A 25,889-nucleotide genomic window follows, 5' to 3' on the forward strand; every position below is an offset into this window, starting at 1 on the left:
TCCATCTGCAGACTCCACTGTCTACCCTACCCAAGCCCTGTTGTTGTAGGTAGGTGGTGCCCAGTGCTGTAGAGAACTCTGCAACCAAGCTGGGATAAGGCACGAACCAAGAGCCTCTCTTGGTGTGTGCCTGCCACCCTCTGCCTCTTCCCAAAATCCTGCACATGAGGACTCAGGGGATGTCCATCCAGGCAGAGAACATTTTTGCTGATGGTAGTTATGGAACAAAGACTCTTTTTGTGCTACAAACAGTATTTAAACTTCAGGACTTACTCTTCTCTAAGTCACTTACTTGTTTGTTGTGCTGGACAACTCCACAGGACACCAGGCTCTGCTGCTTGGCTTCCCCCAAGCTCCTCATCCCCTTTCTTTGTATCCCTGTCCCCAAAGAGATAGAAGTAACATGTCCATTTAGAGGTTCAGCACATCATCAAAGCACTGTTTAAAAAGCTTTTCAGTAAAACTGAAACTCCCTCGTGCTTTTTTCATGCCCAAGCAGAGCCAGCATTACTCCTCCCCAGTGCCAGCCCCTGTGCTGGGCAGTCCTGAACTAGCTGAGTGTGACAGGTGAGAGCAGCCCAGGTACCTGCAGCCCTGGAAAGGAGAGGGGAGAGTCCTAAACCTGTCAGAGTCACCCCACACCAGTGTGAGCCACAGCTCCCATTGTGATGTCCAACTGAGCAAGATCTTATTTCTAATTTTAATATTCAAGAGGAACTTTTTGTTTGGCCTGGCTGGGCCAGAGCTCCATTGGCAGCTGCCTGTGGCTCGCAGGCTGCTATGTCAGGAATTCAGGCTGGCACCCAGCAGGGACCTGCTGATTCCCAGGGAGCTCTCCCTTCCCAGGGAGCTGTGGGGATGTGTTGATTCTCTTCCCTCTGCTCCGCTGTCAGGTCCAGGAGCCACCAAGAGGAGCTTGTAGGTCATGGCTCTGCTCCCATGCTCTACAGGCTCTTGCAAACTTTCAGTTTTCTATCTGTGGCTCCCACTCAGGTCAAACAGAGGTCACAACCAGCCCCAAAACCTCCCAGGTATCAGCAATTTTATTTTTCATCTGATACCCTGTGTCATAGGGAAAGCTGTGCAAATAAGCTGGAGAAAGTCAGACTTGAATCAAAGTGAACCTTTCACTGTAAGGTTTGAAAAGACTCCTTTAACTTTTTGCTATAAATAAGAGCTTTAGATTGTCTCTTCATCTCTGATCTCTGGCCAGAGGGGCTGCAGTACCAAAGCAGAAGAAACACTGTGCTCATATATGCCCCTGCACCTTGGACATCCTTCCCTCGGGAGCAGCAGCAGCCCTGAAGAGCTCTGAGCAGCTCAAGACTGGAAAAACTGGTGAGGAGGGGAGGTTGTACCCTGTCTTCCAAACTTTGGAGGAAATAGGAATCTTTCCAATGTCAGCCACTGCCCCAGTTAGAAAGTTCACAGCACTTCCATGAGAGAACTGAATAAACCCCAATAAACCTGGCCCAGCCTTTGGACCCACCGGAGCTGGGACATGAAAACCCCAAAGTGCATCAATGAGATGAGACTGGATCAGCCCTGAACTTACAGACTGACCTCATGTCCTGGTTCAGGGCAAATCTGGGAGAGAACCCCCAAAGGGGCTCCTCTAGAAAAGCAGATTCAATTGGTCCCTCCCCCCAACCGGTTCGGGAGAAAATACCTCCTTGGAGAAAAGTGGAAAGAACTGTTTATGAAACAATAAAACCTAAACAATATGAAACAATAAAACCTCTTGTTGCTCCAAAAGAGATGACAAACTCAGAAAAGCCCCCTCCCCGGGTTGCAGCTCAGCTCACTCAGTCTCTTACCAGTCCCTCCAGTGCTGGAAATGCCGCGGCCCAGGCCCGGCCCGGTGGGCCACAGGTGCGAGCTGCCGCTGCTCTGCTGGGTGTTCGGTCCAGAGCAGGTTTAAACAGGTCCAAAGAAAAGGAAAAAAACCACAGTCCAGGGAACTTCTTTGCCTCAGCTAGCTATAACTAAAACAAAGGAGAGCTCTGTCCTGCTGTCTGTCCATCCGCAGACAACACAGTGCAGGAGCAGGAATGTGGAGGAGTGAGAGCAGTGTCTGAAAACAAACTGCGCACTTCTTCTCGCCCCCTTCACTCTCTGGAACAAGTCTTAAAGGTGCAAAACTTATTATTCACCATAAACAGAACACACAACACGGGATACAAGCATCATGTAGGCAACCCAGGACACCTCATTTCTGCTGTCTTAGCCCTTCTTCCCCTTCCTACCCAAAGTTACTCCGGCTGCTAGTCCAATGTTTCCTGGTCCTGCCATATATTTATTCTAAATAAAAGGAAAGGATGGAACAGCTGTTATGAGTGTTAAGAGGTCTCAGTCCTTTCTTGCTTGTCAGCCTATAAATGTCTTTCCTCACACCCTTCAGATTCTCCCTCATGTGTTTCCCTGTGTGGCTCCTCTTCTCTTTAGGGCTTTCCCAGATTTGAACTCCTTCACCCTTCCTTGTGCCATCCCTAAGTCAAACCCTCAGTATTTGCTTTCTTATGAATTATTTCCTCCATTTCTTTTCCAATTCTTTTGTGTCCTTCATTGCTTATTTCATGGCTACTCAACCCCCACAACACCTTTGTACCTCCCATCCATTTGGGATGCACACAGCTGAACACAACATCCCAAATCCCATGCTGTCAGTGCCATTTCAGCAAAAAGCCTAATTATCTGTTTAATATCTCATTTGCTGTCTCCCTTCACTTCCAGGTCATGTCTAACAACACTGCTTCCCAAATCCCTGATTGATTAAGTACTTGCAGTTTCCTTTAAACATATTAGCTGCATTTTTCTAAACTGAATCATGTTTGTTTTCTTCTTATTATAGCACTGATCTCTTGAGGCTTCCTTTGTACAAGTGGATGGAAAGATTTCTTTTTTTCCCTTTATTATTGCACAAGAGGGTTTTGTGTCTTTGGATGTGTCATAATGAAATGGTTTTGGTAGCAGCAAACCTAATTCCTGTTGCTATTAAACCATAACACAATTCAAGAGAACTTAGTCATTGTGGAACAACAGTGAGCACCACATCTACCTGCAGGAAGTGCTGAACTCAGAGGAAGTGGGCTGGAGGAGACGAGGAGAAAGGCTTTGCTGGCTGAGTAAGACATTAAATTCAGTTTCTCTTAATGAATTAGTTGAGAAAATAAATAAACCACTAATCCCTAACAGCTAATTTTTTTTTCTGTTACTCAAAAAATTTTGCAGTGATTCCCTTTTCTACTGTTGAAGGACAGCAAAAGGCCTGGGAGGATAAACTTGATTCTTAATTGTATATATGAGTTTTCTGATGAAAAATATAATCTAAGCTTAGGCTCAGGATGGGGGCAGAATTGGTCCTACAGAACTGCCGGGGCACTTGGCCCCAGAGTTTGCCTTTTTCTTGACTTATTTGTGGTCAATGTATTTTGTGTGTAAAGATGGGCTTTGAAAGATCCACAGCCAGTTAAGGACCATTTTGTATTTTCTCCACATCCAAAGCTCACCTTGCCCCCCAGGCACTTAGTCCTCCTGCCATTTCAATTAACTGCTTGTGTAATTAGAGCTCATTGTGGTGGGAATGGTGCCCTTGGCCAGGGCAGGGGGCAGCTCTCACACTCGTGGGCTGTCCCAGGTCCCACACTTGTCTGGAATTAAAAGTCTCTATCTGAAGATAGTTCCAGACCAAGTCAACCACTCTGGTCCCACTGCAGGCTACACCTGGCAGAGAGCAGGGAGATCACCCACAGCTTCTTCAGAGAATGGAAAGTTGGTTCAGAGCTGAAAGAGGAGAGAGAGCAAAATGCAAATTCCCATGGGCAAAAGTCTTTTGGTGGGGATTTAGCCCAGGTCCTTTGCTCATTCCAGAGCCTGGGTCAGATCACACAGCTCCACTGAGGAAGCTGGCAGTGCTTATACGTCCGTTCCTATGGATTTACAGGGTCTGCGTTCATGCACAGAACCCAGTGGGCATATTCAGGTTCTCTGGGCACCCTGTGCCGGTGCCTCACACTCCCACAATCAAGGATTTCTTCCCAATCTGTGGTCCCCACACCCTGAGCAGGGAGAGCATGGAAGTGCCAGGAAAGAAGGAGCAGGGGAGAGAAGGAAGTGGGAGGAATTAACTGGGCCCGGGGAAGTGAAGTGGATCAGGAGCAAAGAAAGTCAATAAACTGAGGAAGGAATCAAAGGAGAGAGAGAGAGAGAGACAAAAATCCTCCCATCACAGTTTATAGCAACAAGTCCTGGGAGAACTCTGGGAGTCTGCACCCCGTGGAAACAAAGCCATCAATAGTGCAGACCTGGAAAGGCATCCCCACTGCTGGGCTTCAACAGTATGGATCCAGGAAATATTAAATCCATCTGCTGTGGAGAGAATGTTTTATCAATAACAAAAAACCCATTTGATTTATTCTCTAGACACTGGGCCCAGCCCCAGCCACTGAGCTGTGCTATCTAATGTGGTCAGACAACTTCTAGGGAACCAACCTTGTCTTGCCATTACTCACAGTGTTTGCTTTTCCCCTATTGCCTTACTCATCTGATTCCTCCCTTCTTATTATGGCTCTGGTTGGGTTGATAGCTCATAATTTATCCTCCAGGCTGAGGCTTTCATGCCTTTGTCAGTAACTTGAGCCAGGGAAGTGAGTTATTCTTGCCTTTCTGTGTTTCTCTGTCTCAGTCCTGCTCCAGCTGGGAGTTTACCTGGACGTGGAACACACAAACCCTGTAGCACTGCCCATCAGGAGAGATTTCCCTCCAGTTCCAGTTACCCTGGGTGTCTGGGCACGGCTCTGGATGAGTTTTTTGCTGGATGTCAGGTGATTAATTAGAGCCTGCAGTGATACAGCACCATTAGCCCCCAAGTGCTTCCCAAAACAGAAGTTCACCCACTCCAGTTGTCCTAATTAACATGAAAACAGAGGCATCCCTGGGGCAGAGCAGACCCACAGGAGGCACTTCCCCTGCACAGTGGGCTGTGTCTCAGGCTTTGAGCCCAGCCCAGCCACTTCAGAAAGCCCCTCACCTCCCTTTGGTGCTGGTCCAAGACAGCCAAGGAGCTGCTGCTGTGTGGTCAAAACACAGAGCATGGGGTAAACTCATTTCACACCCACATTCCACAGAGGACATAGACTAAACCCACTCCTGCCAAGAACCCAAATTGTTTTCCTTCACACAGGTACCCACTGCATGGCTCTTCTCCATCCTCGTGGGCAGGAATCCCAAAGCAGCCACATTTCCTGCTCCCAGGCACAGGGATGGGGCTCTGCTCAGCTGCAGCTGCACTCAGGCTCCTCCTCACAGGAGGAAATAGCTCTCAGTAAATTGCCAATAACTTCAGCTCCTTCTACTGGGATAAAAGAATCATGAAAGGATGGGGACAGGCCCAAAAATGGCCTTCTAATTGATGTTCTTATATCCACATCAAAACACTGGTTCCCAAAGGGCATGAATGTGTCCAGCTCACTTACTGGTAGAGAGAAGGTAAAGAAATTCCATGGGGCAAAAATACCCATCCCATCCCATCCCATCCCATCCCATCCCATCCCATTTTTGCATTCTTCATCCCCAAAAAAGGAGCTTCCTATGGCAGATGAGGGTGAGCATTTTCTTAGCAGAATTTAGGACATTCTCTGCATCTTCCACTATCAGGAGTTCAGGATGTTCTCATTACCTGCAGTAGCCAGTTCTTGTCTAGGTGACATCAGGAGAAAAAAACAAGGATTCATTTGGGGAAGGAATTCTCAGGTGGCCACTTGAGATACATTAAATTTCTTCCCAGAAACAGTTAAATTTTGAGCTCACCTGTCAGTTTTTTCAATGACCAAAGCTTAAAACACGAAACCCAAATCCAAAGCACCCTTCCCTTGCACAAGAGAGAAACAGATAAAGGAATTTGAGTGAGCCTCAGCACTGTGGGCAAAGCCTGAGCTGGCCCATTAAAATGCTTCACCTGCTCCCCAAAAGCCCTGCTGGTGTTTGGGGCTGGAGCAGCCCTTCCCAAAGGGATGTCTGACAGCTGCCAAGGGCGGCTCCTGCTGCTGCTGAGTGAAGGGATGATTGTCCTGCCCTGCAGTGGGAAGCCTGGGACATGAAAGGCACATTAATACAATATTTTTGCTGCTATTACTGTTATTTCACTGGTTCTTTGCCTCCCTCTCTGCCAAGCACAGGAACAGGAGTATTCCTGACCATCTCCAGCCCTGCCTTTAGTCAAGCCCTGTCTTTAGCACTGCAGACCTTCAGATATAATTTTTTCCCATCATCTCAGTTCACAGAGCCACAGACCAATACCACGTTTCTTTACTTGGTATTAACTTCAAAGTATTCCTCCTTTTAAAATACAAATCAATGTTATTTGTGAAATGAGAGTTTTGAACTTGGATCCAATATTTTAGTGAAATAAAAAAGAAAAGAAAAAGAAGTTTTGTTTTGTTTTTTAACTGGAAGGAATCCAAACTATCCACAGCTTTTATAAACCAACTTCCTTATGAGTCAGAACATTTATTGCCAGAAAAATATTATTTTAACTTCATTAGTGCAATATAGCAGTGACATCTAGTGGCTTTCATCAGTGACCTGATGAGCGAGGGGAAGGTGGGACTGGCAGGATGTGGGAATGGATCCAGGTCAGGGGTTGTTACTCCATTGTTGAGAGTCAGTGGAAGCTGGACAAGCTCTTCCATAGAGCTTACCAGAATTAGAAAATTTTGATAATATAATGAAAATAAACTCTAAGATTGGAAAATCCACTCAGGTAACACCCATAGGTGATTTCTTCAGCTCACATTTTAAGGTAAAATTCCTGGCTTTCTTTATCCTGGTGGAAATACTGCTCACATTAGGGAGATCCTTCACCAGGAACCACAGAAACAATTATTCTCAACTTTCTATATCAAAATTCAGTCTAAGGCTATTTACAGCCCACGTCACCCAAATGCCCCTGGATTCCTGGCAGTGTCCAAGGCCAGGCTGGACAGAACCTGGAGCACGCTGGGACAGTGGGAGGGGTACCTGCCCTTGGCAGGGGGTGGGACTGGATAATCTTTAAGGTCCCTTCCAACCCAAACCATTCTACGATTCTACTCTAAACTTTCCATGCAGAAGAACTGTTTGACCAAAAAAAAAAAAAAAAAAAAGCTCTAACTGAGAAAAATTTAATAATTGTTTCATTAACTTCGGACACTCCAGCTACACACAGAAAAGCAGATTAAATTTGGGGAAACTCATTTTTTTGAAGCACATCAGCCTGTGCTGGGCTGGCTGCAGCTTAGATGAAGCCCCAGATGGCTCCAGAGTGACAGAAACCTTCCAGGAGCTTTGTGGGGAAGGCTGTGCTGGGTTCTGGCTGTGCAGGTGTGTGCCTGGGCTGGAGGTGTGCATGTGTTTTATCATGAAAGGGTTTACTTTTCCATGGGCAGCAGTGCCAGCACGCAGAGGAAGGCCGGGCTGGGAAGCACCTGACAGAATATTTGTGCTGCATCTGCGCTTTGTGTCCCCATGCCAGCGCCGCCGCTCCGCTCTCCCTTGTCAGGATTACCGGGGGCTTCTGACAATGAGCCCACTGGCTTGGGAGCGCAGGCTTCAGAACTGAGCTGGGTTTTCCATGCTGGCAGGGAAGCTGCAGCCTCCTTCCACGGGTGCCAGGCCAAGGAAACAAATGCTCAGCCCCACATCTGCCTGCAGCGCCTCCGTGGAGCCACCCCAACCCTCCCAGCCAGAGCAGCCTCAGCCAGCCGTGCCCTGGCCCCGGGGCAGGAGGGCAGAGCTGGGGCTATCCTGGCCACAATGCCTCTGGACAGGGCTGTCCAGGGCTGCCAGAGCGGCCAGCTCCAGGCTGGCAGAGCAGCTCCCCCCAGGGCAGCACTCCCTGGGAAGGGGTGAGTCAGAGCAGCGGCTTCAGGGAGACTTCAAACACTCCAGCAGGTCTGGCAGGAATATTTATACACCTGCATGTTCAAATATGCTCCACTTTCTCACTTTATAAATACATGGGAGCCTGCTGAACACTGGCCCGGCAGAGCCAAGCGTGCCCCTTTGCTTTGATGAAACCAGCTGTTTTTCTGGCCCGTTCACATAAACATATTTGTGTGTGTTGATTTTGCAGTTTATTGAGGAAAAGAAGCAGATGCCAGGTCGTATGTGCATTTTTGTTCTGTGTAGAACTGCCACGAAAACATTCCCCCCAGCCCAGTTCCTGTTTGTTTTGCAGGAAGTGAAGCAGCACAGAGAAGGCTCAGGAAGGGCATTGCTGATGGTTTTTAACCAAACAGGTGCAGAATCAGCTCCCACAGGTGAGATGTTGCAGTGGCTCTGTTTGTAGATCCAAGTCTCCACCCGGGACAGGGATGCAGCCTGTGCTGCAAGATCCCCCACATCCATTCCTTTGGGTCTGGCTTCCACACCCCCATGTGCAACCTGGGTCTGGCATTCCAGGTTCAGCCCAGGCTTTTCCTGGGAGCTGTGGCAGCTCTTTGTGGCACCAAAATGCCATTTTTGTGGATGTGTGAGTCCAGAGCCCACCTGCTCCTCTGCTGTGTGTGAACAGCAGACACAGCTCAGCTCCTCCCTGCCTGGTGCTGGGACAGGAGCTAATGCAGCTCCACATCTCCACCAGCCCTGAAATCACAAATGGATGCCATGGAACTCATTGCCAGGTCTGAAAAAGGAAAGCATTTCCATATCCACCACGGCCTCAATGCAGCCCTGCAACCTGCTGGGAGCTGGGCTTTAAACTGCTGCACTGGCCACTGCCTCCGAAATCTGACGTGGGTTTGGGGACATTGCCTTCCCTTCCAGTTCAAACCCATCCCAGTGGTGCCCAGCCCCTCCCTGGGCAGGGCTGGGCCAGAGCAGCACCAGCCTTGTGTGGCTGAGGGGCTCAGCTGAGGAGAATTCCCAGCCCCAGCCCAGACACATCCTGGACAACCCTGCTGGCTCTGGGGCTTGGGTTATTGGGAATGGGGCTGGATTTGTGCTGAGCTCCTCTCAGAGCTGGAGAAAGAAAGCCCTGCTGTGGCACAGATGACCATGAACTGTCTCAGAATAAGCTGAATTAAAGCCTGCCTTGGGTTTGTGTTGCGATTGCCCTCAATCCCTGGTCCTGTGGCCCACAGGAATTCCGGGCTCTCCTCACACCACACCACAGTGCTGGCTGAGGAAAAGGACACACGTCCAGTCCATGAGGTTCCTGAAAGTGTTGATTTTCCTTAAAAAGGAAGCTCATCTGGATGCCTGTTGTGCCTGCAGGAGCTAGGAAGGAGCATGACCCAGCATGTTTGGGTTGTGTCACAGGGGACAAGTTAAACACTCAGCAGTGGGCTGAGCAGCTGCCAAGAGGTCACAGAGGCGGTGCAAGGAGTGAGTCTCACCAGCTCTCACATGAATGTGTGCTGGCTCTGGAAATCCTGCTGGAAGTCCAAGTGGCAACTTGAATTTCCTCATTTCACTGCTCTTGTTTCAGTTCTCTGGTCATGGAGAGAAAAAGCAAAACAAGAGAAGAGCACCCAAGGTACATCTTTAATCACCCTCAAAAAATAGCCAAGGGCATGTCATGGCAAATAATTCACCTGCACTCTGAGAAGGAAGCTCACTAGGGCTGGGGTGTTCAGCCAGTTCTGGCCAGCAGAGTCCCAGAAATGAGTGTTTGCAGGCAATCATCCACAGAAAAACTTGGGATTTGTTACTGGTGTCTTTTCCAGTTCTATTATTTGCCTAATATGGCAAAACATGTTTAGGATTAAGCAGGACATGCAAACAAACCGTGCTATGCTCACCAAAAATCCAGCTGGGTGTGAGGATTGGAAACGGGAAGGTTGTGTGGAGACCTCACAGCCCCTGCCAGGGTCTGAAGGGGCTGCAGGGAACCTGGAAAGGGACAATTCATCAGCAACTGGAGTGACAGGACAAGGGGAAGTGGGTTCAAACTGAAAGAGAGTAGTTTGAGATTACTGAGGAAGAAATTCCCCCATGAGGGTGGGGAGGCCCTGGCACAGGGTGCCCATAGAAGCTGTGACTGCCCCTGGCAGTGCCCAAGACCAGGCTGGACGGGGCTTGGAGCAGCCTGGGACAGTGGAAGGTGCCCCTGGCACCGGGCACAATTCCTCCCACAGCAATAAGGATGCTGCTAGGGAAAAGACAGTGTTTTTTTTTCAGAATGAACAAGCACAGGCACACCCCACCCTGTGCCAGAGGGGCTGCAAGGTCAGAGCAGGGAACCAGGAACCCCTAGCAGGAGACTCCAGATGCAGCACAGGCTCTCCCTTTGTTTTAACCAACAAACGCAGACATCCCTCAGCCCCAGGGTCTAGCCCAGCACTCTGCTGAAGCACGTGTGTGCCTGAAAAAAAAATTCTCCTATGGGAACACAACCACTTCCACAACAACTTTTTCCAAGTCCTGCTTGTAATTAATTTCCTGGATGAGACATCACCAAGTTGTGGGGTCCTATCCCACCCTGACAGGCCGGGAGCTGCCACCAGGAACTTGGCAGATGCTGCAGCTGGCCCAGCTGTGAGAGCCCCGTGGCTGTGCCCAGCTCTGGGAGTGGCTCCCTGTTTCCCTGAGCCCTCCCAAGGCCTGGGAAGATGCATCAGGGATGTGGCAGATCCCTGAGGATCTCACTGCTCCATCCTCTCTGTTTATCTTCCCCTCAGATCCAGGCATTTTGCCCTTCCTCAGAAAATTTAAAATACTGTGTTGTGTAAAGGATCGAGCACCAGGAGCTTTTCCCTCCACACACCTGCCCAGGCTTGCCCTCCAGTTTTCATTTGCATTTGGGCTTTTCCTTGGTGAATTTGCAAAATTTTGCCAGGTTTTGACAGCAGCAGCACAAAGGCATCAACCCAGATGGAGGCAATGTGGGGGTACTTGTAGAAAGCACCAGATTTGCTTTAAATCTGCAGTTGAAACCCCCAGTAATTCCAGCCTGGATTCCATCCCCAGTCCTTCCAGGGCTGGTCCCTCGGAAGGAAAACCTTGAGCAGTAACTCAGGGCTTGGATCCAGCTCAGCTGGATAAGCTTCAGTGTCCCTTCCAACCCAAACCATTCTGCGATTCTGTGATGGTGCCTCCTCTCTTTTTTTGCCATACCTGTTCAGAAAAATCTGGTCATTCAGGTACAAACACTTCTTTCTTTTGAACTCTGTTTCTCTAGCAGATGCAGACTCAGCATTTGTTCCATTTTCAAGATACCACATAACAAGTTTTTCTAAAACAAAAGATTTGGGATCCACAGCTTTACCGAGGTAGACCAAAAAAATCAAGCTAAGCCCAGGCTGGAATGACCTCACCATCTGAAGCCATGTAAACCAACATGGCAACACACCAGGAAGCCTTGGGAGGGTGGTAAAATTAAATTTTTCCCAAGCAAAACATTTTTATTAATTTGATAACCACCAGCATTTTATTTTGACATCAAGATCCCAGTGTGGATAATGGGAAATGGCAGCTTTCTGTTAAAAGCTCTTTTTTTTTTACAGCACCATTCAACTGGCTTAGAAGAATTTGCTCCATTTTTGTTGGAGAATTTCACCTACAAGCAGCCCTATATGTTATGTGTTTTAAAAAATATTTCCATATGCTAAAGGAATGCAACTGGTTGCCAAGTAAAGTGGCTGTTACAGCAGCAGGCTGGGGCTGTTTTCAAGGAAAAACTGCTGCAGAAATGAGGTATCCACAGAGGTGCACTAAAGCAACACTAACTGCAGTGACCTTGAGATGACCTAGACCTCCTCATATTACAAAAATGAAAAGGGAGTTAGAAAATCTGAGGCCAATTAGGCGCTTTTTTTTTTCCTGGAGACATGATGAAATTTCCTGAAACAAAAACTTTAGCAAATTCTATAAAATACTTCTAGCTTTGGTGGAAAAATAAATTATTGCCTTTTTATCTCCTCATTCCTGAGGCACAGAACTGGCCCACTTCTGTTTGTGCAGATGGATTGGAGGGAAAACATCCAGAGAAGGGCCAAGTGGTGAGATTCTTGGCACGAGCAATTAAGTGTGAAGTTATTCTCAGGGCTGCCTATTTGTTATTGCAGCAGGAATCATTAAGATTATATGGAAAGATATTGTCTGGGGAAAAGTGTGAAGTCAGGATTATGTGTCCCAAGATGTGGTTTAGGGGCAGAGCATCGCCCGTGCCCGTGGGGCTCTGGGAGCAGCGCCCGGCGGTGGCCGCGCTCAGGTGGCTCCAGGGCTCGGCCTTGGGGCTGAGCTTCGCTCCTGAGGGACATCCAGGAGGAGCAGGGGCAGCGCCACCCCCGAGGGAAGGGAGTCCCCTCGCTCCATGGAGCCACCCGGCCGGGACCTGGGAGCCAAGAGCTCCTGAGGGGCTGCGGAGCCTCGGGGAGCGGCTGGGCCGGGCAGGGGTTGTGCTCAGCAGCCCGGACCGGCTCTCTCGGGAAGGGGCGCGACCTGCCCGGGCTGTCCCCGTCGCTGTCCTCTGCCTTCGTCACCCGGGAAGTGCTGAGCCAGAGCCACGCTGCCCTCGCCAAGGAATTGGTCGGTCAGGACAGAGCAGACCTTCCTTCCCTGCCGCCCGTGCTTGCGGCAGCCCAGGGGCGGCTCCTCCCGTTCCCTCGTGCCCCGGCCAGCGCCGCGCCCGGAGCCGGGAGCGGAGGGAGCGGAGCGCGGAGGGACGCCGTGCCCTGCGGAGGAGCAGCGCGGCGGGACTGGGCAGCGCGGAGGGTCGGACGGAGCAGGCGCTTCCCCGTCCATGCCTCCCCCTCCCTCTAAAACCGAGGCTCCGCATGCGGAACCCGGAGCGATATCCATACCCAAGGGAAAGGAAAGGTTTGGGGCAACCCCCCGGCGCCTCTTTCGCTTCCCCGCTCCGGGCAGCCCCGGGCTGGGGGCCGGGTTTGTGTCCAAACCAGACGCTGCTGGTTCGGACCTTCCCTTGCGCAGTTCCAGTCCCGTGGGAGCCGCTGGGACTGGGGACAGGACTGGGATACAGCCGCGTCCAGGGGGCCCCGGGGGCTCTGGGAAGGAGCCAGCGGGATGTCCCTGCGGGATGTCCCTGCCAGCGTCCAAAGCAGCCCTGGCACTGCGAGTCACCGAGGTGTCTGCAGAGCGCTCCCAGTGCCTTTTCCCACGCAATCCACCCCCGAGGAGCTGCAGGGTGGGGACTGCAGGACCTGCAGAGCTCATCAGGGGCGAGAGAGACCTCGAGAGCAGCGGGGTCATCCGCGGGCGCGGAGCCTCCCCGTGTTGATACAGAGATCCCGCAGACCATCCCTGAATTCCTCTGCCGCGGGGATTCTCCGACCGTGGGCTGCTCCGGGCTCAGCCGCGAGCAGACGCTGGGAAAGACGAGACGGGAGAGAGGGTGGTCCCTACAAACCTTCCCAGAGGCAGCCGAAACCAATTACGGTTCCCAGTAACCGCTCCCAATTAGCCCTCCCACAGCCTTGCTAGTGCTTAGGGAAGGCAGCGGGGCCGTTCCTAAGGGAAGACAAAAGGTGCCCATCCCTGGTGCCCGGCTGGATACACCCAGCTTCTGTGCAGAGATGTACAAAGCCCAAGGAAAATTCTGCGGGATCTCTCTTTGGTTCAGTTGCTAAATTACTGCTTACAACATTTTTTAGAAAATAATCTCATTACTAAAACAAAACAAAAATAATAAGGACAAAAATGAACCATTTCAGTCAGTGCTCACAGATTTTAGTGGGCATGTACCTCATGTTTGGTGATGATAGAAACACTCAGGGAGACTGGGTGAGCTCAGACAGCCTAAACCAGAGACGCCTCGACTCACTGCACTCCTTCATCCTGCTACAGTGCCCAGAGGTGTTCCAAGAGGATGTTACCTACAGGCTTGGATAATCACCACTGATTTCTGTTATCCCCTGCCCCAAATTGAGTTCTGCTGCAGCACAGTTCTGCAGAGGGCAGGAGCTCTGCTGTGGAGCACCCACTGCCCAGAACAGTTTGGTCATGGTGTGTGAGGGATTAACAAGTGACTTGAGCTCTGTTTCAGCACCACAGAGCATTGCACAAATGTGTTTAAAGTTTCCAGGGAAAGCTGGAGCTTGGAGAAGCCAACGCTGGCTCCATACCCCTGCCCTGTGGAGCAGCAGCAGCTGGGGGCTGCGGGACGGGGCAGCCCCAATCCTGTCACTATCACAGAGCAGGGACTGTGCTTGGCACTGTGCCACAGGGACAGCCCACACAGACACCATGGAGAGCCTGGGTGCCAGAGCAGCATCCCACGGGAGCGTTTCCCACTGCAGGGATGGGCACAGCTGTGTCTGGCAGCACAGCCAGGCCGGGGAGTGATCCGGGAGACTGGGCCTGGCCTGGGATTTTTAGCAAAAGTTCTGCTGGGATGGGCAGCAGAAAAGGGTCTTTTCCAAAGGTCCTTGTTCTCCTTTCGTCTCCCCAGCGTGGGCAGCAGGGCAGGGGGGATTCAGGGTGGTGTTCAGGTGAGACCCCACCTGCAGAGCTGCCCCAGCCCTGGGCCCAGCACAGGCAGGAGCTGGAGCTGCTGCAGCCAGGCCAGAGGAGGCTCCAGGATGAGCAGAGGGATGGAGCAGCTCTGCTGGGAGGAAAGGCTGGCACAGCTGGCATTGTTCACCTGCACAGCAGAAGCTTTGGGGTGACCTCAGGGTGGCCTTGCAGGGCCTGAAGGAGCCCCAGGAAACATGGGGAGAGAATTGCCAAGGGATGGAGGGACAGGACCCAGGGAATGGCTCCCACTGCCAGAGGGCAGCGATGGATGGGATATTGGGAATTAGGAATTGTTCCCTGGGAGGGTGGGCAGGCCCTGGCACAGGGTGCCCAGAGCAGCCGTGGCTGCCCCTGGGTCCCTGGAAGTGCTCAAGGCCAGGTTGTATGGAGTTTTCTCCTCTGGAATTGTGCTGCTTTAGCCCCATCCACAGGCAGTTTGGGAAGGGCTTGGCAGGAGATGCTGGGCCTGAGTGAGACCCTAGTGCCTGTGGGGGTCCCTGGAGTCCAGCCCTGTCCTCCTTGCCCACCCTCCCAGGGCACTGCCCAGCCCCACGGGCACGCCATGCTCAGGACAGTGTGTGGGGAGAGTCCAAAGGGGCCTCAAATCCCCCCAGGATGGGTGGGAGCACCCAGGGGAGCGGGGCCTCCACAACTTCCCTAGGAAGTTCTCTGGTGGGAATTAACAGCCAGCCGTGAAAGGCTGCAAGAGAAAACCCACAAAACAACCAAACCCAAAGGCCACCCAGGTGAGCTGGAATGTTAAAGCCTGACCTCAAGGTTTACACTGCAGCTCCATCCCAGAGCTTTTGTGGCTTATTCGGATAACGATATCCAGCAAGGCCTTCAGAACCCTGTCACAAGCTTGGCCAGGCTGTGCTTCCACAGAGCACTCCTGGCACCAGAGGGGATGGGACTCAGCTCCAGGGGCAGCCTCAGCCTGACAGCAGCAATGCTGCTTCCAACACTCCTATCCAGAATCAAGAGTGAGGCAAGGAGAACAAGAAGTCATCTGCACTGGATTCATTCCTGAGGCCTGGATTTGCCAATGCTGAGCCAGAACTGCTCATATTTTTAGCGGAGTTTCTGGCACCTCCAAAACCTTTTCAGGTCAGTGTCTCCCAGAGACACCCACCAAACCCAGCACTGAACAAGTCACTGCACAGCAGCTAAGGAAAGCCCAAAGCAAAGCTTGTCCTGAGTCAGAGCCCTGGACGGCTCTGCACAGCTCAAGGCTTGGAGGTTGCTTCAACAAGCCAGGAGATGGGTGGTATTTTAAATCTAACTGCATTCTTGGTAAAGTAAGAAAAATTCCTTGTGATGTTCCTGCAGAGGCAGTGGGGTTCACACCTCTGTGATGGGTGAATGAGCTCAGCTCCTGGTCTCGCTGCTCCTCCCAGTTTGTCCCGAAGAAAGGAAAGGGTGGAACAGCAGCTGCCACCCCCCGTGCCAGAGCAGGAGCTGGGCTGTGGCAGATGGGTTTGGGCTCCACATGCCCTGTGCCTTCCACTAGGGTTGGGCTGGAAGGGCATTTATTGGGCAGGGAGCCCCCAGCCAGGCTGCTCCAACTCATCCTTAACTCACACCCAAACTCTGCTGAAGTGACATCACTCATCCATTCATGTGACAAATTAAGTTCAAACTTTTTTTATTAAGCACATTCCACAGTACAAAGCTTTAGATCATGAACGATATCTGTACAATTTAACAGTTTCAAGAAGCTGTTCATACACCAACTTTCCAAACAGATAATTGGCAAACATAATTACAAGTTAGAATTAGACTATCCCAGTGCTTTGAAACATTAATATCGCAGTAATGTACAGTTGCTCAATTATGGTTAGCAAAACAAAGTCCAGAGTGCAGCCAGGATCACTACCATGAATCCCAGGAGTCGAGTTCCTTGGGTGCCAATCACAAAAGTCCACTGCTATGTTACACAAAGCACAAAGAAGTTTAGACGGCATGTCCAAATACCATTATCTCCCAAGGAAAAACAGGAATTTAAATCTTACACATGCATTTTTAAAAAAAGGACTCCGCTCTTCAGAAACAAAGAACCTTTTTCTTCAGGGCTGCAACAGATCTTTATTAAACAGTTTAATATTAAAGCTATTAGATGAGAAGGGTAAAGTAAGACACTTGCACGAACTACTGTCAAGCTTACCAAAAAGTGACCTTATGGACGCTCAGGAGCGAGTTTGCTCTTCTGGACTTCATCACATTCGCTCATCTGGGTGAATAAATAGCTGGAGTAACAGGGGGAGGGTGGGGAGGGGAGCCCCTGCAGTGACCCCTGCGAGGGGCTGGGCTGGTGACACCTCGAGCTCCCCCACTGTCCCTCGGCACCGCCCACCCCGGGACTGCACAGGGAAAGGCAACAACCTCATAGAGCCAACAGCTGCTGCCAGCACAGAACAGCAGAGACGGACACAGACAGGGAATGGCAGCACAGCCCGTGCCAGCCAAGCCCTCCCCGCACAGCCGGGAGCACGCCGGCCCCACGCTCGCGGGCACAGAGAAGCCACGGGGCCGCCGCGACAGAAAATCCACTTTGCATTGCTCCACATCTCCTCCTGGCCCGAGGACAACGCAGGGGGTTTGTGTGACCACACGGATGACAGGGGACACTATGAGAACTGAAGAAGCAGCTATGGAGGCTCCCTAACAAAAGCATGGAGGAGCCAGGACATGGCAGCTGATCCTCCTGGGACACCAGCACGGAACTGGTACAGGAAGTAGAGCAGTGACTGGAACGAGCTCCTCTCACCATCACGAAATGTCACAAATCAAACATAAATAATGGAACTTTGGCCCATGGTATCTTCTCCACTGAGCAGCCAAACTAATGCTACCGAGGACATCAGCAGGGGCTGTGAGGCCCCACTGGTGTCAGAGACACACAGCTGCAAATCCCGCGGCACAAAAATATAAAGATACAGAACATAAATTAAACAGTTTTTAATTTTTAAAAAGTTTAGAAATTACATTTTAAAATATGTAGTTCCCATAAAAAAAAAGAAAAACAAAAAATAACCAAAACAAAAACCCAACTAATGAATACTGAAAACCTCCTTTTGCAGAGACAGTGTCTAGGTAACCATGTCACCACCAGTGCCAGGGGTCGAGACATCCTGCTGCCAAGTGCCACCACGCTGAGTGTTAGTGTGTAGTCTCAGGACACCCTGAGGCTGGCACCAGAGGCTCTGCTATATGTACAAGGTATCTACATGCTTACACAGTATCTGAGATGAGGGAAGCACACAGGGAAGGAGGGGGACTACAGCAAACATCAGGAAGCGCAGGACGGTGAGTACAGAGCACAGGGCAAAGGAAAAGACAGTGCTACACAACTAGTTCAGATAACCTAGCCTGAATTACAAGGAATCTTTAATTTAAAAGAAATTATTGGTGCAGAAACAAGTAAACTGTAATCCAAAAATATTACTGAGCAACTCAGAAATATTTCTAAGAGTCCAACGTACACCTATGGAACAAGAATGGGCTCTGAACCTGCCATGGGGAACGCCTAAAGGACAGTGGTGACTGGAAAGCAAAGCTCTGTACATTCTGGGCATGTGTTTGGCACCCAAATTTCACTGGAGAATGTTTTTTTTTTTCCTTTAAAGTCAGACAAAAGTGCAAAGCAATATAAATTAGGCCAAGTCCTTTCTTGACTTCTGATTTATATCTGAAAAACAAGCCATCAGAGTTCAGTTTCTACGGACAATTTACATGTGAAGCTTTGGATTTCTCACAGCAGGGGAAGGATAGGCTTCTGAAACTCATCTACTCCAAGTCTGTGAATTTGTAGCAAATTCAAAGACGACCACTGAGAGCAGGAAAGGTTAAGAAATTTAGATATAGAATTGTGCTGCTTTGCATCTACACAGCATCTAGAACCAATTCTGACTTTAGCTGTCAATCATCTTCAGGCATGTAGTAGCCAAAAATCCAGTAGTTCAAGACTGTGGAACCCTGAAAAAGACAAAAGATAAGTGAACTGAGAGGAGGCACAGAGCAAGCAGCACCCCCAGGTGCTCAGGCCCGCAGCATCCTTTGCATCCAGGCCAAGAGGGGAAGGGCAGAGCACGTGCAGGAGGTGACACTCATGCAGGACAATCAGGGCTACTGGCCAGGAACTCCCCAGTGCAGCCCTTCCTGCAGGGGAGCTGCCCCAGGGCTCTGAGCCCCACTGCAGCAAGAGCCGGACTCCGCATGGCCCTGGTCCTTGGCAGTGCCCCACAGGCGGTTTCTTCTCACAATGCCACCGTCCCAGCCCTGGTGGGCACAGCCACGGACCCTCCAGCTCAGCTCCCTGAACCCAACCCAAAATGGCCAGGGGATTGTTCTTTCTTCCTCACACTGCAGAGGAAGAGTTCTGCACAAGAGGCAAGTTCAGCTGCTTTAATACATGAGCAGCTTTTAGGAAAACAGACAAAAGCCTCAAATACTTTGATAATCCAATTTCCAGCCTGATGGCTCTGTTACCAGCTTGGAGGCGGTGTAAGGTCTGAGTGTAATTAAATCTGAACTTTGATTTTACCTGCCACTTCCCAAAACCATCTTTAATGGACTAGGGAGAACTTCCCTCTTCTAATTTGACATTCCCATGAAAGGTTAAAACATCCTTAGGCACTTGCTCTTGACTTCCCTTCCCTCAGCCCAAGGCCTAATGCTTAATACCAGAATATTAGACTATCATATGGTAACAATTTTTATCATGTTACAATAAACAACAGGAATTCAACAGAAAGCAATAAAACTCTCACAGCCAACTGCCAGGACTGTCAAAATTGATCCACTTTGAAGAGCCTCACATTGCTAAGCCTGTAAAAACGTGTGCAGAGCTGCTTCAAAACTCGCAAGACTGTGATGTTTGAAAGCTTATAAAACTGTTTCATTAAATGTCATAATGAAATATTAGCTATTTCACCATAATTTTATGTAGATTTAGGGGTTTTGGATTCTGGAGTCAGACTTGTCAAAAAGTGACATCACAGCATCTCTGCAGTAGAGGAAATAGCTGTTAAGGGACTGTCATTACCAACAACAACAATACCTGGGGGGTGTGTGGTCCCAGCTGTGCCTCCTGGGCTAGGCAGACTGAGCTGTGCTCAACTGCCAAGTGTGCAGGATGTGAGCAGCAGAACCCCCTGCCAAAAGCATCTCCTACTGCCCTGGCAAACCCCAAAGATGGAGCCGTGTGTGCCACATGGTCAAATGACACCAGCACGGTGCTGCTCAAGGAATGAGAGGAATTTTATACAACTCCTCATTTCTTGACCTGAGGGAGCAGCTGGAGCTGGGCCAGGGCAGGGCCAGGCTGGATTTTGGGAGAAGTTTCTTCCCCCAGAGGGTGCTGAGCACTGCCCAGGCTCCCCAGGGAATGGGCACGGCCCTGAGGCTGCCAGAGCTCCGGGAGCCTTTGGACAGCGCTGCCAGGGATGCACAGGGGGGATTGCTGGGGTGCCTGCACAGGGACAGGAGCTGGACTGATGATCCTGTGAGTCCCTTCCAGCTCAGGATAGCCTATGATTCTGTGTTTCTTTTGTGCTTAAGACACCCTATATGTGGCTTTTAAACACCCATGCCCAATCTGTTATTTAAAAACAGATTTCATCCACCTCAAATTATCATTTTAGTTAACAGAAGCAAGCACTGATGCAGGACTGGAAGGCAGATGGAGACTGTTTATAAAAATGCAGCTTTTCCAGGTGTCCCTGTCCCGCCCCAGGCAGGATGAGCCACTCCATGAGTTTCCCTAAGCTACCCCTGCAGCAGGGTTCTTAAAATCTGCTGTGAAGGGAAGGTTTAGCTGGGATTCTGCACATGGCCTGTGCTCACAGCATTACAGCTCTTCCTTATTCCAGGGCCTGAGTACAGGAATGCTGAGAGGCAGCTCAGCCTGGCAATGGCCAACTGCTGGCTCAGACCCTGCAAAGCAATGTTCCAACAGATCCCAGCGTCAGATCCAGAGAGGAGGCTGCCCTGGCGCTTTTAAAAGGAGTTCAGTAGCAGGGAAGGCAGCTAACCCTTCCTCGGGTGAAAGAAAACTCATCTTTTAGCAGGAGCACCTCAAAGTGTGTCTCCACAAGGGAAGGGATTTCCCAGCCAGCCAGAGGTCCTGCAGGAGTGCAAAAACCTGAGGAGTACATTGCCACAGCAGGGATAAATGTATCCAGAGAGATAATGAAAATCCCTTCTTACAGGAAGGCTTTCCACACCACGTTTAAACGAAGTACTCATTATCTACTTCAAATAAAGTAAATCCTTCCTGTTGGGGCAATTTTACTCCCGTGGTGTCTCCATTCCTGGGAAGCACTGGCAGAGCCTGCCGTGCTTTGGAAGACAGTGCCTGTGTTTCCAAGCCCCAGCACTCACAGGCAGGTGTAGTTTGGAGTGCAATTGTTGGCAGAGAGAAGACTCCACACTCCCAACAAGGGCTCAAGGGCTTTGAGCACTGACTGCAGTGACTGGGAAAGGGAACCAAACTCCAGCGAGTTCTGGGCTCTGTTTCAGACAGCTCTGAGCTGTGCTGGTGAGCTCTGAGAGCTCTCCCTGCCACTTGTGCTTCTCACAGAGCTGCTGTTCCTGCCCCAGGCTCAGATCCCTGCAGAGGCCCTGCACTGCTCCTTGCACAGCTCCCCACAGCCAGCAGGTACATGGAGAGCTCCCACCAGCTCCCACTTCATGGGACAGCTGGAATGTCTGTGCCATACACCAAGGCTCCCCAGTTCCCAGCAATGCTGTGAATACATGACAGCTCTCTCTATCATGCCTGAACACCCAATTATAACCATGAGGGTTTACAGAAGGGAGAAGCCAACAAGACATGCTGGAGCATGACCACACAAAGACTAGATAGGGAAAGAAGTGGCATAAAAACGTTTTATTTTCTTAAAGAAAACCTCAGCTTGTTTGACTAAGCCAAGCTGCAGGCAGAGGGAACGTTTCAGACATATCCCAGACCCAGCCAATGAGGGAGCCTTACCTTCTGAGGGCAGTAAAGTGCAGACTGTTATCTGGAGATGTAGGTGTATGTTCTAGATGGAGAGCGGGTCTCATTCTGGGCACTCGGTGGCACGTTTAAGAAATCCCAAATCAGAATTGTATCATCATGGGAACTACTAATGATCTGAAATTCATCAAACTGGAGCCTAAAGACACGTCCTGAATGTTCCTGTGGGCAAGAGGCAAGCAGTCAGCAAGGCAACAGAGAAACATGGCAGTGCACTGGTATCACACAGGGATCTGGACACACAAGGTATGTTCAAACTCTGCTATGCTGACTAAAAAAACCTTTATAATAATACACAGATAGAAGAAAAGCTGCTTTTGTATGTAAACTCTTTACAGAAAACACACGGCTCCCAAATCCAGTGCTGTACCCTGGCCCCAGCCCAGCCACAGGCTGAGATTATTCCAGATGGAAGCTGTCTGTCCACCAATGAGCAGCAATTTTGGCCCCTGGCGGGCACAGACTCTCTGCCAGGGCTCCTTCTCCTGCAGAATTCTCTACTGACTCTGTTTTTGTGCAGCCCCAAACAGCACATCACAGCTCCACCCTGCTGAGAGGATCCTCACACTCACACTGCAGCAGCCAGGAATTCAAACTGCCGTAAGAAGGGGAGCACATGCTCCAGCACCTCTTCCAACAAATATCAAAGTGGCACAAGAAGCGCAGAAAAGGCTCTCCCTTTAGTCCAGCTTATCCACGATCATTAAATTTAAAGTGAGGACTCTGCCTTTATTGGAGAACTAACCCAAGCTGGCAGAGCGATCCCAAACTCCAACCTGAGCTACAGGATACCCACAGAACATAGAAACAAAGAACTTTTTCACTAAAACTAAATAAAAGAATAGTTAAATCTCATCTCTATACCAAGACTACTGAAGAGAAAGAAACAGGAGAAGCATTTCCAGCCACATAAGCACTTATCCAGGTGTTGGAAAGGCCAAGCACATGCATCACCTACAGTCAAGGACTCTGAGTTGCTATGGGCTTGTCAAATTGACTCCTGAAGTAAAGTTCCATACACATTTGGGTGGAAAGAACAAGGAATTCATTCCCCCATCTATTTTTAATTAAGTCTGCTGTCATAAGCCAAAGCCCTCATTACAAAGAAAAATCTACCTAAAGCAACTTAAGCCTTAAATGTGACTGTCCTCAGAAGAGCTGAGAGTTCCTGTGGCAATCTGTTGGACTCAGCCTCCTTCCCCCTTCCCAGCTCTTCCTTCCAAAGCGAAGGGTTAGGAAAAAAGTTTGGGAAAGGCTCACAAGATTCTTGTCCCTTTTTTAATATGAGGAAATTTAAAAGCAGCCCTACAGTGGTATTAGGGAAACACCAATAACCAGAGTGATTTGACAGTATCATGATGATTTCTTTTTCTTTTGAGAGTATCTGAGAATCTCAAACCAGAAAAATTTGATCTTTCATTTAAGCTCAAATGCAAATCATTCAAGATATGACAATAAATTTTTCTTCATTCTTAAGCACTCTAGACTTCATAAACCATCCTGACATTCCCATCTATCCCACAATAATGCACTGAAACACCCCTGACTACTCCAAATTAATTAATTTTTACTTACCACTAACGTACGCAAGCATAATGTACTTGCTGGGGCACGAGGGTCAAGAGCAGCTTGCAAGTCCCAAACTTTAATTTTCCTAAAAGTAAGAGAAGAAAGACATTATGAAAACATAGAAAATAACATCCAAAGCCCCGGAAAGCTTGCCAGGTTTTCCCTACAGCTACTTCCTCAGGATCAAGCACACTGTGAGAAATACTAATGCTCAAGCTTGTAAAAGCCAGGCAGTTTTGAGTTTCTTTGCAGCAGCCATTCCAGAGATGGCTCTGTGATGGCTATGACAGACAAGCTGACAATGCACAGAAAGACCCCCTGCAATGTGGGAATGAAGCTGGGCCCACCAACCCCAGGCAGACACTGAGCCCAAATAAAAGGCTACAGCCAAACCCAGTTCCAGAACTGTTTTCAGTAACTCTCCAGGCAGAGAAAGAAATGGAGAATTTGGATATGGATGTAACTGCCATGAATCCACAATGCACTGCAGACACTGAGCAAGCCAGAAGTGCTCTGGAGAGGGGTTCTGCAATCAGCCCACAGAAACGGTCTGCAGACTCCTGAGAGCCCCACAAGAGAAAGGCTAAATTTTGAGAACTACTTTCAGACCTACCCATCATAGGCTCCACTAACAATCCTCTTGTTGTCGAACCTGATGCACCGAACCAGCTCTTCATGGCCTTCTAATACTCTTAAACAGGCACCACATTCAATGTCCCAGAGCCTGGCGAGAACATAGGAGAAAGGCTGATTCCCACACCCAGGGTTAAGCATCTACTGCCTGGTTTGCTGTGGGAGGTATGTAATTTGCTTAAAAAAGTGTCATTCAGAGCAGCTACAGTAAACATATTAAAATTATTGTAATCATTCAGAATCACATGCAAGTAAAGCTCAGATGTGTGTTATTCTGGGAAACTCCAACAGACTTTTTTCTGTTCTCTGTAAGCCATTGATTAGAAGTTCAGAAAATAAGAAAACCAGGGAGCAATATCTTCCCTATCTCTCCTAGCAGACAACAAGGTGATAAAGCAGTAGGTAAGAGGTTTTATTCACTCTGAAACTTCAGTGTCCCACTCTTTCATGGGGTAGTGAAACGTTTACTCCCACACTGAGGTAAGCCCCATTCATAAACCATCAGCTCCAATGGCAAGCCGTGCCAAGGAAGTTTTGCAGCATCAGAATTGAGGGAAATCCTGTTTTCAGGACAGAAGGCCCCTGTTGCCCACGGCCAGAGGCTGGTGGCACCCACCTACCCACCTGATGGTGTTGTCCGAGGAGCCGCTGACCACGAGGCGGTCCCGGTACTGCAGGCAGGCGATGCCGCGCTTGTGCCCGTTCAGGGTCCGCACAAACTCGCACGTGCTGGTGCTCCACACCTGGGGACACAGGACAAACTCCCTGAGAGCTGCAGCGAACACGGCTTCTGCACCGCACGAGAAGCCACCATGAATTCACAGACAGAGGGGCCTGAGGCTCACAGAGCAGTGAAAACCCACAGAGCATCTTCAGAGGCGAAGAGCAGGGCCCGGGCACCAGTGGGGACCCAACAGGGACAGAGGCACAGGCACTGCTATGGCACTGAGAAGAGCTGGGGGCTGTATTTAAAATATTTTCAGGTGGCAGAGACTGCTCCAAATGATTTCAAAACCTTGACTACACTTCATAAGTTAAAAATCATTTTTAAAACTGGAGTTAGCAAACACAAAACCCTCACATTTTTTTATCAAAGAAATTATTAGGAAGCTCTTAGTAAGAGAAGGTCCAAATGGCCTTTAAGCTTGGTCTTAACCTCAAAGGAGTCAATCAACTTCACCCATTTCTAATGAACTGTAATTGAAATTGTAACACAGAGTATAAAGTGGCTCATTTTCCAACACAGAGTGCAGCAGGATCTCTGGCGCAGATTTGGACATGGAACTGCCAAGAACTTCCTGGCCCAGGCTAAGGCAACTCTGGTTCACAGAGGGCAGTGTGGAAATGCCTTTGTTATATTAGTGCACTCTGGGTAACTCAAATCTTCTGATATGTAACAGCCTTCAAATCCAGCCTCTGAATCCTTCAAACATGGCACTGCCTGGCTGAGCTGCTGGGAAGGCATGGTGAGGAAAGGCACTGCTGAGGAATTTCATGTCTGGACAGAAGTGCCAAGTGAAATTAAAAATACCACTGGAAAAAGGCACAGGATGTGCCACATTCAACAGAGCAACTGATCTCTAGACAAAGAGTTCACACAGCAAATGGGCTTTGCTTTTCCATGAAGATATTCCAGTGCAGTTGTGTGCCCAAAGTCACCAAGAGCTAGCAAGAGGACACTGCTCACTGAGAGACACCAGAAAGGCCCTGGAGCAGAGCTCTGCCACTGACCTTGATGGTCCTATCCCCTGAGGCTGACACGATGTACTTGTCATCAAAGTCCACCACGTTGACAGCAGCGCGGTGTCCCACCAGGACGCGGCGCAGGGTGATGTCCGTGGGGGAGGCCATGTCCCACACGGCGATGGACCTGTCCTTGGAGCATGTCACCATCAGCCCATTGCTGAACCTCAGATGGAGCACGGCCTCGTTGTGGTGGATCAGCGTGTTCAGCACTTCCCCTGTATTCACATCCCAGACTCTGCGGGAGAGAGGAGTGTTATCCCAAGGGAAGTGATGGCTCTGCGGGGTGAGAACAGGCACAAACCTGCCCCAGTCTCCACACGAGAGCTCTGGCTGGCTAACCCCTGGCAGGGCTTGTGCAAGGCAGGAAGATGGCTGCTGGAAATGTCCTCAGTGCCAGCAGAACTGCAAGTCAGGCACTGCTCCATGTGTACTGAACGCCCTCTCAGTAAGAGTCACGACTGCAACATGT

The 25,889-nt window shown here is 49.8% G+C and overlaps 1 protein-coding gene across 6 annotated transcripts in view; it reads right to left on the reverse strand.

The window, feature by feature from the left end:
• Positions 1–16,082: 16,082 nt before the first annotated feature.
• The window catches only part of FBXW11 (F-box and WD repeat domain containing 11), a 56,799-nt gene continuing 46,992 nt past the window's right edge, over positions 16,083–25,889 (reverse strand). For all 6 annotated transcript variants that reach the window (XM_038149982.1, XM_038149983.1, XM_038149981.1 and 3 more), the window contains 6 exons: positions 25,406–25,655; positions 24,299–24,417; positions 23,655–23,765; positions 23,048–23,126; positions 21,446–21,634; positions 16,083–18,429 (listed from right to left, as the gene is read on the reverse strand). In XM_038149982.1, the coding sequence (XP_038005910.1) occupies positions 21,473–21,634; positions 23,048–23,126; positions 23,655–23,765; positions 24,299–24,417; positions 25,406–25,655 (721 nt within the window). In that variant the 3' untranslated portion in view covers positions 16,083–18,429; positions 21,446–21,472. The remainder of the gene's footprint in view (positions 18,430–21,445; positions 21,635–23,047; positions 23,127–23,654; positions 23,766–24,298; positions 24,418–25,405; positions 25,656–25,889) is intronic.

The sequence above is a fragment of the Motacilla alba genome, chromosome 13 (assembly GCF_015832195.1).
Source record: "Motacilla alba alba isolate MOTALB_02 chromosome 13, Motacilla_alba_V1.0_pri, whole genome shotgun sequence".
Lineage (NCBI taxonomy): Eukaryota > Metazoa > Chordata > Aves > Passeriformes > Motacillidae > Motacilla > Motacilla alba.